The 13,817-nt window shown below is 40.2% G+C and overlaps 2 protein-coding genes across 3 annotated transcripts in view; one reads left to right on the top strand and one right to left on the bottom strand.

The window, feature by feature from the left end:
- The window catches only part of fermt3b (FERM domain containing kindlin 3b), a 24,657-nt gene extending 17,057 nt beyond the window's left edge, over positions 1–7,600 (top strand). The window contains exons 6-15 of the mRNA XM_049585810.1: positions 46–148; positions 276–383; positions 942–1,076; positions 1,700–1,746; positions 1,925–2,049; positions 3,774–3,880; positions 4,117–4,338; positions 4,624–4,748; positions 5,573–5,714; positions 6,824–7,600. Of these exons, the coding sequence (XP_049441767.1) occupies positions 46–148; positions 276–383; positions 942–1,076; positions 1,700–1,746; positions 1,925–2,049; positions 3,774–3,880; positions 4,117–4,338; positions 4,624–4,748; positions 5,573–5,714; positions 6,824–7,003 (1,294 nt within the window). The 3' untranslated portion in view covers positions 7,004–7,600. The remainder of the gene's footprint in view (positions 1–45; positions 149–275; positions 384–941; positions 1,077–1,699; positions 1,747–1,924; positions 2,050–3,773; positions 3,881–4,116; positions 4,339–4,623; positions 4,749–5,572; positions 5,715–6,823) is intronic.
- trpt1 (tRNA phosphotransferase 1) lies at positions 1,018–13,817 on the bottom strand. 2 transcript variants are annotated; one of them, XR_007450068.1, is made up of 8 exons: positions 13,614–13,817; positions 13,298–13,379; positions 10,744–10,913; positions 9,365–9,542; positions 9,220–9,276; positions 9,004–9,114; positions 8,168–8,255; positions 1,018–1,167 (listed from the first exon to the last, which is right to left on the bottom strand). XR_007450068.1 is itself a non-coding variant. In XM_049585811.1 (7 exons), the coding sequence occupies exons 1-7, from the start codon at positions 13,698–13,700 to the stop codon at positions 8,233–8,235; spliced, it is 708 nt and encodes a 235-aa protein (XP_049441768.1). In that variant the 5' UTR covers positions 13,701–13,817; the 3' UTR covers positions 7,536–8,232. The 2 variants fall into 2 exon arrangements, 1 of the variants encoding a protein (XP_049441768.1); XM_049585811.1 differs by lacking the exon at positions 1,018–1,167 and having other exon boundaries at positions 7,536–8,255.

Raw genomic sequence — 13,817 nt, 5'->3', positions numbered from 1 at the left:
GTACATATGAACGCATAAAAAATACTTCTTCTCTTCTCCTCTCAGGTGGTTGGATTCCTCCCGTTGTCTCATGCAGCAGGGCATCCAAGAAAATGACAAACTCTGGCTCCGCTTCAAATACTTTGCCTTCTATGATATAGAACCCAAGGTGTGTCTGTGTGTGTGTGTGTGTGTGTGTGTGTGTGTGTGTGTGTGTACATGCTGTTTTTATAGATAAAGTATGCGTGTTTGGTATTGTGTTCCCTCTCTTGACTTTTTTCCCTCTGGCCATGCAGTACGATGTCGTGCGTCTGACTCAGCTGTATGAGCAGGCACGCTGGGCCATCCTGCTGGAGGACATCGACTGCACCGAGGAGGAGATGATGCTGTTTGGAGCTCTACAGGTAGAAAACACTGCTGCTGATGGGAAAATGTGTCTGTCAACAAAGATGGAAACTCAAAAAAACCTAAATGTTGAAAATACAGTATAGAGGGTGCCCAGTAACTCAGTGGGTAGAGCAGGCACCCCATGCATAAAGGCAGTATCCTTGCCGGAGCTCATAGCCCCCTGCTGCATGTTGTCCTCTATCTCTACCTCCTTCACACCTCAGTCTGTCCTGTCATTAAAGGCAAAAAGCCCCAAAAAATAATCTTAAAAGAAAATACAAAAACTGTATTACAGAAAATCCCTTTTAAAACTGGGAAAGTTATAGATTTTTTTCCAATATGCGATGAGTTAAACACAACAAGACAGCACAGAAACACACAAAATTCATTCTGTCATCATACTGGTTAATAGCACTATATGCTATTGAAGTGCAACGCATTTAGGATTTATGTAACTCTCTGTTGTTAAAATGTTGTTACTTTTGGTGAGCTCACAATTTGACTTGTTTCCTCCTGTAACAATCAGTACATATTCAAAGTTTGTCACTCTCCTCTCTTAATTCAAACTCTTGTAGTACCACATCAGTAAGGTGTCTCAGTCAGAGCCCCAGATGCTGACCGCCAGTGCAGCCATGGACGACCTGGAGTCCGCCCTGCAGTCCCTGGAGGTCAAGATGGAGGGAGAGGGCAGCTCCGCCTCCGAGATGCTGGTCAGACATATTGGATGTTCTTGTCCGTCACTGAGCCGCTGTCAGGATTAGGGTGGAGTTGTCTCACCATAATCCTGTCAGAAAAGGCAGACTGAAAGGAGAAGTGTGTAGGATTTAATGGCATGTAGTGGCCTTTACTTTAACATAAAAACGTGAAAGGCCCCATCTAGAGCCAGTGTTTGGTGTTGTCCATTCTGAGCTACTGCAGTACCATGGTGGTGCGACATGGTGGACTCCGTGGAAGAGGATCCACACCATATGTAGACATCAAGGGCTCATTTTAAGCTAATGATTCTTAGTTTCAGGTGATTATATCTAAAGAAACATAATTCTGAATATTATTTTCCATTATTGTCAATAGATCACACAAACTCCTACACACTGCGCCTTTAATGGCCTAATTTTCATCTTTTGAGATCTCATTATTTGAGAGTCAGAGATTTGTGATAATTCAAATTTTGATGTGATGATTTTGACAGACTCTAATTGTTTTAGATTGTAACTGTAACGTGTCAAAACATACAGAAAGAACTGAAGATAATCCACAAAACAATACATTTAATAAGAATGAAAAAGCTGACTATTCTTTCATCCACTAAAAAACATCTCCGTCTTTCATCCAGGAAAACATGACGGCCCCAGAACTCAACGACTATCTGAAGATATTCAGGTAAGATTTATTTCTCAAACACCCAGCAGTATCTGCATGTTCCTCTCCTCTCTCAGATGTGATGCAGTTAAATTGAAGCAAAGCACCAGTTTCCTTAAAAACAAAAACATATTTATAATGTTTTCATTTTGTAGCCAGTGTGAGGAGATAACATGAGCCATGTGATTGTGTGTTTCAGGCCAAAGAGGCTGACTCTGAAGGGATATAAGCAGTACTGGTTCAAGTTCCAGGATACCTCCATCTCTTATTTCAAGAGCAAAGAGGAGAGCATCGGAGAGCCCATTCAACAGATCAACCTCAAAGGTACTTTTTCATTATTAGGATATTTTCCTGCTTTGTCACCAATAATGAATCATCAGTTATCAATAAGTATGTAGGTATGAATAAGTGGTTTATGAAACAGCAGTCATACTTCAATGACCTGTTAATTAGCTTCTGTGTAACATCCCTGCTTAGAGGCAGTGTTGGGACGTTTAGTTTTGAAATGTAGTATGTTACAGATTACTAGTTACCCTGTTAAACATGTAATAAGCAATACAAATATTTTAATTACTTTATCAAAATAATATAAATCATTACATTTGATTACTTTTTTAACAAATGTTCTGAACTGGGCAATACAGCTGAAAAATGTCCAGAAAAAGAAAACAGTCCTGCACAGATTTTTTTTTTTTAAAGCAGAAGAATGAATGTTGTATTCAATGTATAACCTTTAACTGAAAGGAATACCCCTTTATAATCACCAACATTTTGATTCGTAACTGTTATTTAATTACATGTTTTTTCCCCTCAATAACTGTAACTGGTTACAATTACATTCATTTTGTAACTTAATTACATGTAACTAGTTACTCTCCATCTCTGCTTAGAAGTAACCACCTATTCCAGCAGTGGAATGTAGCTGAGTACATTTACTCAGATACTGTACTTAAGTGCACATCTGAGGTACTTTTATTTTACTTGGGTATTTTAATCTCTTGCTCCCTTTCTTTTTAATTATTTTAGTAAAAATAATAATAATAATAATAATAATAATAATACAATATTATAATATTAACACATATGTCATTATTATTATTTTGATTTATGACATTGATTCCAATTTTTGCATTGAGTACTTTTACATGTATTTTCTTGATTGCACTTACATACTTTTAGAATTTTGTGGCATGCAGCGTTGATGTTGCTGCCAACAGAAACTTATCCCATGTGGAACTACTGTGGCTGACACAAAAAAAAGTGAAACCCCAAAACATGAAAACGTGAATGGCCCTATCCAGAGCCATTGTTTGGTTTGCAGACTCTGGGCTACTGTAGAAACAACAAGGTGGACTCTGTGGAAAAAGACCTGCTCCATATGTAGATACAAATGGCTCATTTTAGGGTAACAAAAAATGCAAGGGTTCTTAGTTTCAGGTGATTACACACTAATGAAAACATAGTTATGAATATTTCTGCCCAGATATCCTCCTAAATCCCACACACTAGACCCTTAAGTACCATTTTCATTGCAGGGCTTTTACTTGTGACAGAGTGTTCTCACAGTGTGGTGTTAGTGCTTTCACTAAAGCAAAGGATATAAATACTTCCTCCACCACTGCATACTGTAAAGTATAATGTCACGTTTAAAAAGAAACATCAACACACACACAAACAGAGCTTTCCATATATGGTAAGAAAATGAGAGTGCTGCTCTCAAGAGTGTTTTCCTCCTTCGTCTGTGGGAAGTTAATGGGGTCACGGGTAATCCAAGATCAGTACTGTAAACCACTTAAGGGCTCCTCAAAAAAAACACAAGATTCTGGGCTCAAAGACGAAATGAAGCATTAATAAAAAGGAATATAAAACTAATGCAGATGACAACATGAGTACAGGAAATTAACTGTGTGACTCAGCAGGCTCAGGCGTGGACAGCAAACTCAAAATGTCATGGAAGTGTGACTCAATGGTCTCGCTTCACTTCTGTTTCTGAAGCATAAATGTCAAACTTCAGTATTTCTTGGCTTTGATGTTGATCCTGTACACAGGATGTGAGGTGGCTCCGGACGTTAACGTGACTGCACAGAAGTTCCTAATCAGACTCCTGATACCGGCGCCTGAGGGCATGAACGAGGTCTATCTGCGCTGTGAAAACGTGAGGCCACACACACACACTCTCCCGTGTGTGTGTGACATCCTGTCATTTCCACCACCTCTTTTCACCACCTCTTTAGCCACAACCTCATGAGTCTCTTTCTCTCTGTCTGCTCTACATGGTTGTCGTCATCATCATCATCATCAGCCATTGTTTCTTCAGGGAAATTGATTGAAAATTGATTGAATAGAGTCTGCCAGTAAAAAAAACAGTAACAAATGTCTCTCGCCCTGCAGGAGCAGCAGTACGCTCAGTGGATGGCTGCGTGTCGACTGGCCTCCAAAGGCAAGAGTCTGGCCGACAGCAGTTTCCAGAGTGAGATCCAGAGCATCCGCTCCTTTCTGGCTATGCAAAAGACCAGCTCCGGTTCCCATGGCAACGCACCTGCCAACGATGAAAGCATCAATACTCACAGTCTGGTGTCACCACGCTACCACAAGAAGTACAAAGCCAAACAGGTACAGGAGAGGTGGAACTTGTACACAGACATAAAGAAAGATTAAGTATAGCAGATGTAATGGTCTCATATTAGAGTACACACCTCTCTCATTTATCGATCCTATATACACTGCCAAAAAATTAACAACGAGCCAAATCACCGACTGAAGTGACCTTAATCATCTGGACAGCAGTCCACTGGAGCCAGCCACACAGTCCTGCAGCAGAAACTCCTGCCCACTTTGTGCTCAGGGCAGCAAAAATATAATTACATCTGACCTTTTACCCTCTCCCTGCTCCCCCAGCTGACCCCTCGGATCCTGGACGCATACCAGAATGTGGCTCAGCTCTCACTGACAGACGCAGTGATGCGCTTCCTGCAGATCTGGCAAGCCCTGCCCGACTTTGGGCTCTCATACGTCGTTGTCAGGTAAAGTTGAGTTTAATTGAACCCTCTTTGGAAACTCTTGAATGCCAGTTAACATCAATTTAGGACAGTTTTGTCCCACCAGAGAGATTACTGTTACAGTCGTGAGTCTTTTGAGAGCAGAGCAGCACACATCAGCAGTGGCGTTTTAGGAAAATATTCAATTCAAGACTATAAAACTGCATTTAAAGAGACAGTTCACCCCCAAATTAAAAATATATGTTTTCCTTTTACCTTTAGTGTTATTTATTTATCAATCTAGACTATTTTAGTGTGAGTTGCAGAGGGTTAGAGACAGCCAACTAAAAACTAAAATCCTCGCAAATTCCATAGGCATTAGTTAAGATTCCTGTCAACAAACTGTAGTTGTGCTCATCACACGGCCCAAGTTAGTATCTCTTAGACATAATTCTGTAGATGTATTGTTGATATCGTTCTGTTTGGGAAAACATTCTGAAAGAAGCTTGCTGTGCATCTTTTATCTTTATTTAATCTTTTTTCCTTAGTGTGACTTGTGCTCTTATGGCTGAGTCAACCAACTCTCTCACCCAATATATTTCAGCTAACCGCTGACCCTGTTAACCTACATATGACTAAAAAAGTAAAACGGAAACTGAAAGAGGAACAGGAACAGGTAGTCCCTGCTCCCAGAGTAACAGTAATGTAAATATGATTGTTGATAAAGGTACACAGAAGTGGTATGTGACTGTGATCCAGCAAGCTTTTAAGTCAGTGAATAGTCAAAAAGGTTTGGGTGGATTGAAGACTCACTTTTGTCTCTGCAAGATTTTGAAAGAAAGGAAGTTGAAGTTGTGTTTGCCCAACAGGTTTAAGGGCAGCAGGAAAGACGAGGTACTGGGCATTGCTCCCAACCGACTGATCCGCATCGACCTGGCCGTGGGTGATGTGGTGAAGACCTGGCGCTACAACAACATGAAGCAGTGGAACGTCAACTGGGACATACGACAGGTGACAATAACCCTCCTTCTGTCTGACAGAGCGGCGTGCAAAATCTCAGTCTTTTGTTGTCAGGAGTGTGTGGTAGCTAAGGTGTAGCTAAGGTTTCCTATGAGTGTTACTACTGCTGATGGGATATATAAAGTTATCTTATAAAATCTATTTGTGATAACCAAACCCGCACAGAATCTGTGCCCACAGAATTCCTGACACCTCCACAGATTCTCTGTAGATTTAAAAAACAAACAAACAAACAAAAAAACATACTTATACATCTCAAATGAATATTGTCTATTTGCCTGGGTCCAGCCCTTTAAATCTGCACACTCAACTGAGTTCGAGTTGACTGATTAATCTGGCATCCTGACATGAAACAGTGGTTCCTCGGTTAAAATAAAGCCACAGGGGGATTTGATTAGCCAATCAGCGACAGAAGCAGGACTATTGCTGTTGTCAAGCTATTTTCAGGCAGTGCCAGAACCAGTAAGAAGTAATAACAAAAGGCAAGCACTATAGACAAGAAAGATGCTGCTATCGAAGCTGTTCTTGACATCAACTCAATATCGCCTCCACTCTTAAAAGCCCAGCAAAACAGGTATGCTGGCATGACGTCAGTGTGAACTTGGTCTCTTGTAATCGGTTAGGGTTTGGGAAATCAGTTGATGAGTTGATGCAATGACAGACTGAAGATGGAAACTGAGTGTAACCAGTTGACACTTCTCACTAATATGAGCAAAACTGTCTATCATGTTTTAAGCAAAAAGTGTTCCGCAGATTTTCAGTCAAGACCATCACTGAATACTAAAAGAAAAATACACAGATTCTGTCTGGATCTAGTGAAACTTTAACAGAAGGTCAAAACAGGAGAATTTGAGGTGAGACAAATCAAGCATGATCTGCTGCTTTACACAAAATACTCCTCAAACCAAGCTGCCGATGTCAGAGAGTGACCTCAATTATACTACCCATAAAATAAAGAGTTATAAAGGAACCACTTCTATAACATCAATGTTGTATTTCGTTGCTGTCTACAATTTAATTTTTTCCACCCCCAAAATACAGCTTTCATCTCACATCTGTTTGTTCTCTTCTTTTACTCTGTGTGTGTCTGACTCCTCCAGGTGGCCATAGAGTTTGAAGGCAACATCAACATCGCTTTTGGCTGTGTGACTGCTGACTGCAAAATCGTTCACGAGTTCATCGGAGGCTACATTTTCATGTCAACACGCAGTCGTGCGCAGACCGACACTCTCAACGAGGAGCTTTTCCACAAGCTGACCGGCGGACACGATGCTCTTTAAGACTAAAGGACACAAAAACAAAAAACTTTGTGTCTCGACAGTGGAAAACCACCGTGGAGTAGGATTTCATGTTCCTTTCACAAAAACATTAGTACTGTACAACAATTAGTCAAAATAAGATATTATGTTCATGTCAGTCCATTTAAGTTTTTATATAGCCTTCATTATAGACACACACACACGGTCACAAGTTACATCAGTTGATGGCCAACACATTCAGACAGTTCAGGACTCTGGTGGTCCCCATGCTGACTTCCCCTTTACTTCAGGAGATGGACAGCTGCTGAGTCAAACTGCTGGACATCTGCTCCAGGATCAGCAGGATTGACAACCAAACTCGTGGAAATGTTAAATCAACGGTTGCATCAGCCAGCAGCAACTTTTCTGTTTCGTCTCAAATATCCTGACTTCCTGTCCCTCGGGACAGAAGGCCTCGCTTTGTCCAGAGCTGCGGCCGTATTGCCAGCAGCCACATTATCACAGCCAAGAATCAAAAGCAATGAGTGAAAAAAATACACATGCCAGTATGAAATGTTTTCTCAATAAAATTATGAATAACAAAGATTTATTAAAATAAATACAGCAGTTCACTTTTAATTCCCTGTCGTCTTCACTCCTTATGGTTGTGACATATCGTGGTAATCCCTATTGTTTCTCACACAGGAAGTTTCGAGCCATTTATCTCCCCTCACATGCTGCGTGTGTGTCCATATCTCACAAAAAACTGTTACAGCAGTCCGTTAACTAAAACCACAGTGTCTGCATCCTCTGCTTTCCCATATCTAGTCAAGTGACTAACCACACGTACAACATGTCTTTAAAAATTCCTTCCATTTGAACGGCCAGGCTGGTTGTTGCCAGCAGTCAGTGTATCCGTAATATTCTACAGCCATACTTTATTTAGCACTTGCAGTGCAATAGAAAAACAAAACCTCTTTACTTATAAATAAAGTTTGGTTGAACTGTCATATAAAAATACACCATGCTTCCCTGAAGTCATCCTGATCCTTTCATAATGACACCGAAATGAAAAATTCACCAACTTAGTCCCATTTAGGATGACTGCTGAATGGATTCTCCTACTGCTGAGCAAAATTGCCTCACTCGGATGCTCCTGCCAAACAACAAGTGTTACCAAGGGAACTAGGCTGAGCATCAACCAACCATGGGATGCTGGCACAGTCAGGTGAGTCCTGCTATGGCCAATGACAGAGCGGTATCCTCGGCTGTTACTGCAACGGCAGGATGCTCCCTGAAACACAGGACAAAAGTGACTTCAGTGAACAGGTACATTTTGGCCTCAATACAGTCTTAAAATAATCTAAATTGAGTGAATCCATGTGCAGTGGCATACTAATCCGTTTGTGCCCCCCACCCCGCAACTGCCACTAATAACTACGGTCTTTAACAGGCTGTGGGGTGCATATTATTTAAGTTAGTGGTGTCTTGTGAAACTAGACAAACTAAGGAATTCATTGGTACCAACCATTTTTACATAGCTTGTTGAGACGGGGCTAAAAACCACTCCAAATTTAGGAACAGGTGGCCATTTTCAAAGGGCCCCTTAAACTCTGTCTCACTTCAAGATGTCTGAATGAAAATGGGTTCTGTGGTTATCGGCAAGTCTCCCCTAAACTTGAGAGGGCTTGTTCCCAGTACATGTTTGTGTCTCACAATCAATGTTAAATCAAAGCTGTATTTTGTCTTTCTGAGTTAAAAAAAAACACATTAAAACAGGATTGTTGTAGACTCAAAATGTTAATGGTACCAGTAGTAGTCTATGCATATCAGATAAATAATATTAAATGTAAACTACGAAACCCAAATATATCTGTGTGAGATTACATATTGACATCATATTGACACTGTCTTCAGCTAATTCCTGAAATTCATTCATGGCTTTAAGTATTGGTGCCACCCCAAGGTTTCAGTGGCCACATCTGATCACCCCTATGAAACATTTCTGGAGGCACTTCTGTCCTTGTGATAGTTTTTCTTACTTGTAGGTCTCAGTCTTAAGGCTCGGCTGAAGTATTTAGGGAGAAGCTTTCCCTCTGCGTCGCCTGCAGTCAGCAACACACCGTTGTCTGACCAGAAAAACTCAATACCATCTGTAGGCATACACACATAAAACACGTGTCAGCGAGATTCTTGCCTCAACACACAGACTGAATCAAGCGTATTAGGGAGTAGCAGTCATTTGTGGCTGAGCTAACCAGCGAGAGCTTTGGGGACATCAATAAACACGGCTAGATCACAGTCCTTCCTCATACCTAGAGGGAAAAGAAAAAATGATACTGTAGAAATTATTTGTCTAAATGTTTAGCTGATTTCTTTAAGACACACACACACACAGCTTACCACTGATGACGCCCTCCTCCCCTGGCAGGCCTGGTGCCAGGTGGATGTGTGTCCTCTTCATGCGGTTTAGGCCCTGCTGCTGGATGGAGCTCCAGTTGCGGAGGTAGGAGCCGTGAACAGCCTCAGCAGGGCAGTCTGGAGAACCAGCCTGGACTGGTTTCAGCTCCAGATCCACGACCTGAACACAATGATGCAGCCCGTATTAACACAGCATTTTAGGTGGAGTTTTTTTTCTTGGAAATTACAGGTTAGATGTGGGAGATTTGTATAAAGAATAATCATGGTATTTCACCTGATGCAAGACATAATGTGATACAAATGTTGTACACAGTTGTTTGGCTTTTTTGCTAAGGCTAAGGAATGTAGTCCAGTCCCACTTACTGCACTGTTTGGGATTTTGAGACCAGGTAGTTTGAAGACTAAGTATGAGGCTCATGGTATTTCCCTGTCAACACTGTTAGCCAGAAAGCTGCAACAGCTGCTGCAACATCTGAAAAGGTTATTACATTTGAAATGTGGCTGAGGGAGCTGGGGAACGCAACACACCAGGAGAAAATTACACTTTTTGACAACTACAGAGAAGATCTTTTTAAAAATGAAATGTTAGTTGTCATCGAACCATTGTTTGTGTGCCGTTCTGTGTGTCATATTTCGAAAATCCTTGTCAGGCTATCTGCAATGTATTTTGTATAGACACCAGCTCTTGTGTTTATGTATTCCTTCAATATGAAAACAATTTAAAAAAAACACACAAACAAACAAAATTGGGTTTTTGGTCCAGTTTAAATTGTAAAATACAGAAAATAAATAACCTTCCTGTTCGGGAGAATCTGAGTGGCATTAAAATTTTGTTGCTTAACTTGTTCTGAAGATCTTGTAGTGAAATGTAACTATTCAGGGGAAGAAAGATAGAAAAACAGAGGGCAGGATTAAAATCCAAGGCTAGTGAGTGTTTGTATACACCTCATGTTCCTCTGAAACGTCAATCTTTGCAACACATTTGCTTTAAGCTTTAAGCTGATTGTCAGAGGACTAACAGCATCTGTCATCTGAAAATTAGATTTATATTGATATTTTGAAGGTGTAAATTGTTTTATTACATTCGTATGCAGTCGATGGAACAACACCGGAGCGTGTTGTGAGTTGTTGTGGGATCTCCCTGAGTTCATTTTCCATCTGAGAAAGTTAATTTGAGTTATTGAAATTAAAGGCAACTGGTCCACAAGACAGAAAAATGTTTCTATCTAAAACTAATTTTAGTGCAGATTGAATATACTGAGCACAGCTTATATCCAGGGGGATAAGACATCTTAGCATGCTGGTTTGCTGATTAAATTAAATATCCCCTTCTCTGTGTGATACTTCGCAGGTGTACATACCTGTACCGAATGGCCCTGACTGGCTCGAATCTGCAGGCGGCCGTCCTCTGGGTGTGGGCGAAGCTTAAAGCGCTGCTTGTCATTTGTGGCCACGACTCTTTCCACATCTTCCAGTGAGTATGAACGGAACTGCGGGTGAGCTAGAAGTTCCTCCACGAAGATGAAGCCATCTATGAGGATAACAGCTGGCGATGGTCACATTTCCACATTTGGATTTTTCTCTCTTGTACTTAATTCTTTGCCTTGCATGCTGCACTGGATTACATTTACAGTCTGCAAGCAATGTGTGCAACTAAGTATACAGACGGTGGTTTTGTAGGAGCCCAGAAAGGTAAGCCTATAGCATATGATCTGGTTTTATTTGGTGCTTTGCCTATAGCTCTTAATCCAAATGGATCCTAAATGTAAAGCAATTATGAAACACCTGTTGTATGTTAAACAAACAAGATGTTAAAGTGAAGCAGCCTAACATGTAATTTAATATAGTTTCATAACTGATACATTTTAGCATTATTACGTATAATAATCACATGGTGTCTCCAGCATGTGCTCTCGACAGTAAGTCTTTGGGTCATGTGCCCTCCTTAAACCGTACCTCCCAGTTCACCCTACAGGCCTTCACTTCCTCTGTTGTTTAGGAGGCACTTCAAGCCATCGATTGCAGCAAAGCAACTGGGGAGGATGAACTAGATCCTTATTTTCTGCAGCTCTGTGCCTCATTTATTGCTGATCAAATCAAATATCTCTTTAATCTCTCCATCACTACTGGAGTTATCCCTCAGGTTGAGAATCCCACTGCACAGGGTGGTGATAAGAAAGATCTTCATAACTGTCGGCCAATTTCCAAACTGTCCTGTTTTGCTAAAATCCTGGAGTCATTAGATAGTAATCAGCTCAAATCACTCCTTTGAAGAGATTCCATGTTGAGTCCAAACCAATCTGGTTTCAGAGCTAAACTTGGCTTTGTCACTGCTATTACTTTGGTTACAAATGCTGTTATTTTTCTTTCTTCTTTTTACTCTGCTGTTTTTTTACTGTGTTTTTTATTGTGATATGGATCCCCCTGGGTCTGAAATAAAGAATGAATATATATATCTGCTGCTGACAAAGGGAAATATTGTGCTGCCCTCTTTGTCATTTAAAACCAACATCAAGCAATACTCACCAAAATACAGAGAACCATTTCTTTGGAACAACCTTCTTTCATCTCTATAATCATCATCTACATAATGTTATTCAAAAAACATCTGAAAAAGACTCTAATTTGGAAAGACTCTGAACACTTCATCGAATTATTTGTAATTTGTTTTGGGGGGGTTTGTAAATTGTACATCTCTAATAATTTTGCATTACTATTCTTATTCAATTATGCTATCTCCACTTTCTTTTCACTATCACTATCTTTTTTATGTATGATTGTTGTTATTTAATAGGGGATGTATCTTCATGAGCCATTTTTAGCCTCTAACCTCTCCTGCACAATGTTTTAACTTTTTATTTCTTTTTTCCTGTATTTTCTATACACGCATGTGCAAATAAACTATATTGTCTATCACATTTCAAGCAAAAAAAAATCCACAGCATTTCAAACATTCCAGTTCTGCAGATTTCATACACCTATGCTCCTACACAGCATGGTTTCAGGACTACCTGTCTGAGAGACAGCAATGTGTTGGGAAATGACTAGGCTATTCTGTATTTTTTTTTTTACCAATATCAACAGGAGTTCCACAAGGTTTGATCTTGGCTGTCACTTTCACAATTTATATATTCTATAATATATAACATTACATCCATTATAACAAATTGTAGTGCCCATCTTTATGCCAATGATACAGGTCTGTATTGTTTTGCTAATACTGGACTGAAATCCTACAACAAGCCTTTGATCATTTCATTTACATTATGCACTTTCTAATTTGAAATTAGTCCTGAATGCAGAACAGACTACTTACATGCTGTTCTCTACAGCCAGAGATGCCGTGTACTATAAACACACTGAATGGTCATAGTTTTGAGAGTATTAATATCCTGGTATCTGGCTGGATCAAAAAGTTACATTTAGCATTGACAAAAAAAATGGATATTTGAACAGAAATAGAGATCAATTTTCAATCCTTCACAGGAAGCACATAATTGAAGCCATCTTTTTGTCTGTCTTGGATTATGGTGATGTTATCTTCTTGATATGCCTCTACCTCCACTCTTAATCCCCTTCAGTTTATCACACACAGTCTGCCGCTAAGATTTATCACCAGGAACCATTCTCTAGTCATCATAGCATCTTGTATGAAAAGTTTGGGTGGTCATCTCTGACAGTAACAGGTGACAGGCACTGGTTTCTATGAATACATAAAGCCCTAAATGGCAACATGCCTTCTTGTGTCAATTTGTTATTAAACTGGTCCTATTGTCATTGTTAAAGTCGTTTAAGTGGTTGGCTAATGCTTAAAGTCCACCATTCATGCACTGAATTTGAGACAACTGCTTTTAGTTTTTGTTTAGTTTTTGAAGAGACACTTGTGTTACCTGGACCAGATTGTGAGCAGCTCACCTGTACCGATCTGAAGACCCATTTGGTTGGCTCCATGGCGAAGAGCATAAGACATTGATTTAGACAGGCGGACATCTCTGTCCTGGTAGGGGAGAAGACATTATTCAAAGCAGACATACACACACACACACACACACTCAAGCTTAGCTCTAATTATAGCTCTGGTTTAAATTTAGGACCTTGACTTTACCATACTAAGTAACTCATACTGCCTGTCTTGATAGCAAATACAGGGGTGTCATGGGTCAGAAATCAGTGTCAGAACTATTAAAGAGATGGGGCAATATCCCAATTTATAAGGGTTAAAATCTCTCACCTCTCCACCACGATTTCCTCTCCTTCCTCTCCCTCCTCTCCCTCCTCTTCCTCCTCTGCCTCCTCTACCTCCTCTGCCACTGTCCATTTAAATACAAGCAGCTCAGTTATTCAGATCATGATATGAAAAAGCTATATAGTACTGATTAATTCAGCAAGGCGCCACACAAGATCACACATGTTGTCGGTGAACTCCTGTAAACAA

The sequence above is a fragment of the Epinephelus fuscoguttatus genome, linkage group LG9 (genome assembly GCF_011397635.1).
Source record: "Epinephelus fuscoguttatus linkage group LG9, E.fuscoguttatus.final_Chr_v1".
NCBI lineage: Eukaryota > Metazoa > Chordata > Actinopteri > Perciformes > Serranidae > Epinephelus > Epinephelus fuscoguttatus.
This window is presented reverse-complemented; position numbering and strand designations above follow the sequence as displayed.

Excerpts from the sequence above, each read along its gene's own strand:
- trpt1 (XM_049585811.1), bottom strand. The coding sequence starts at position 13,700 with ATGGACAGTGGCAGAGGAGGTAGAGGAGGCAGAGGAGGAAGAGGAGGG. Across the intron at positions 13,380-13,613 it reads GAGGAAATCGTGGTGGAGAG|GACAGAGATGTCCGCCTGTC; the intron begins GTGAGAGATTTT and ends CTCCCCTACCAG. Across the intron at positions 9,543-10,743 it reads GTCAGGGCCATTCGGTACAG|GTCGTGGATCTGGAGCTGAA; the intron begins GTATGTACACCT and ends CATTGTGTTCAG.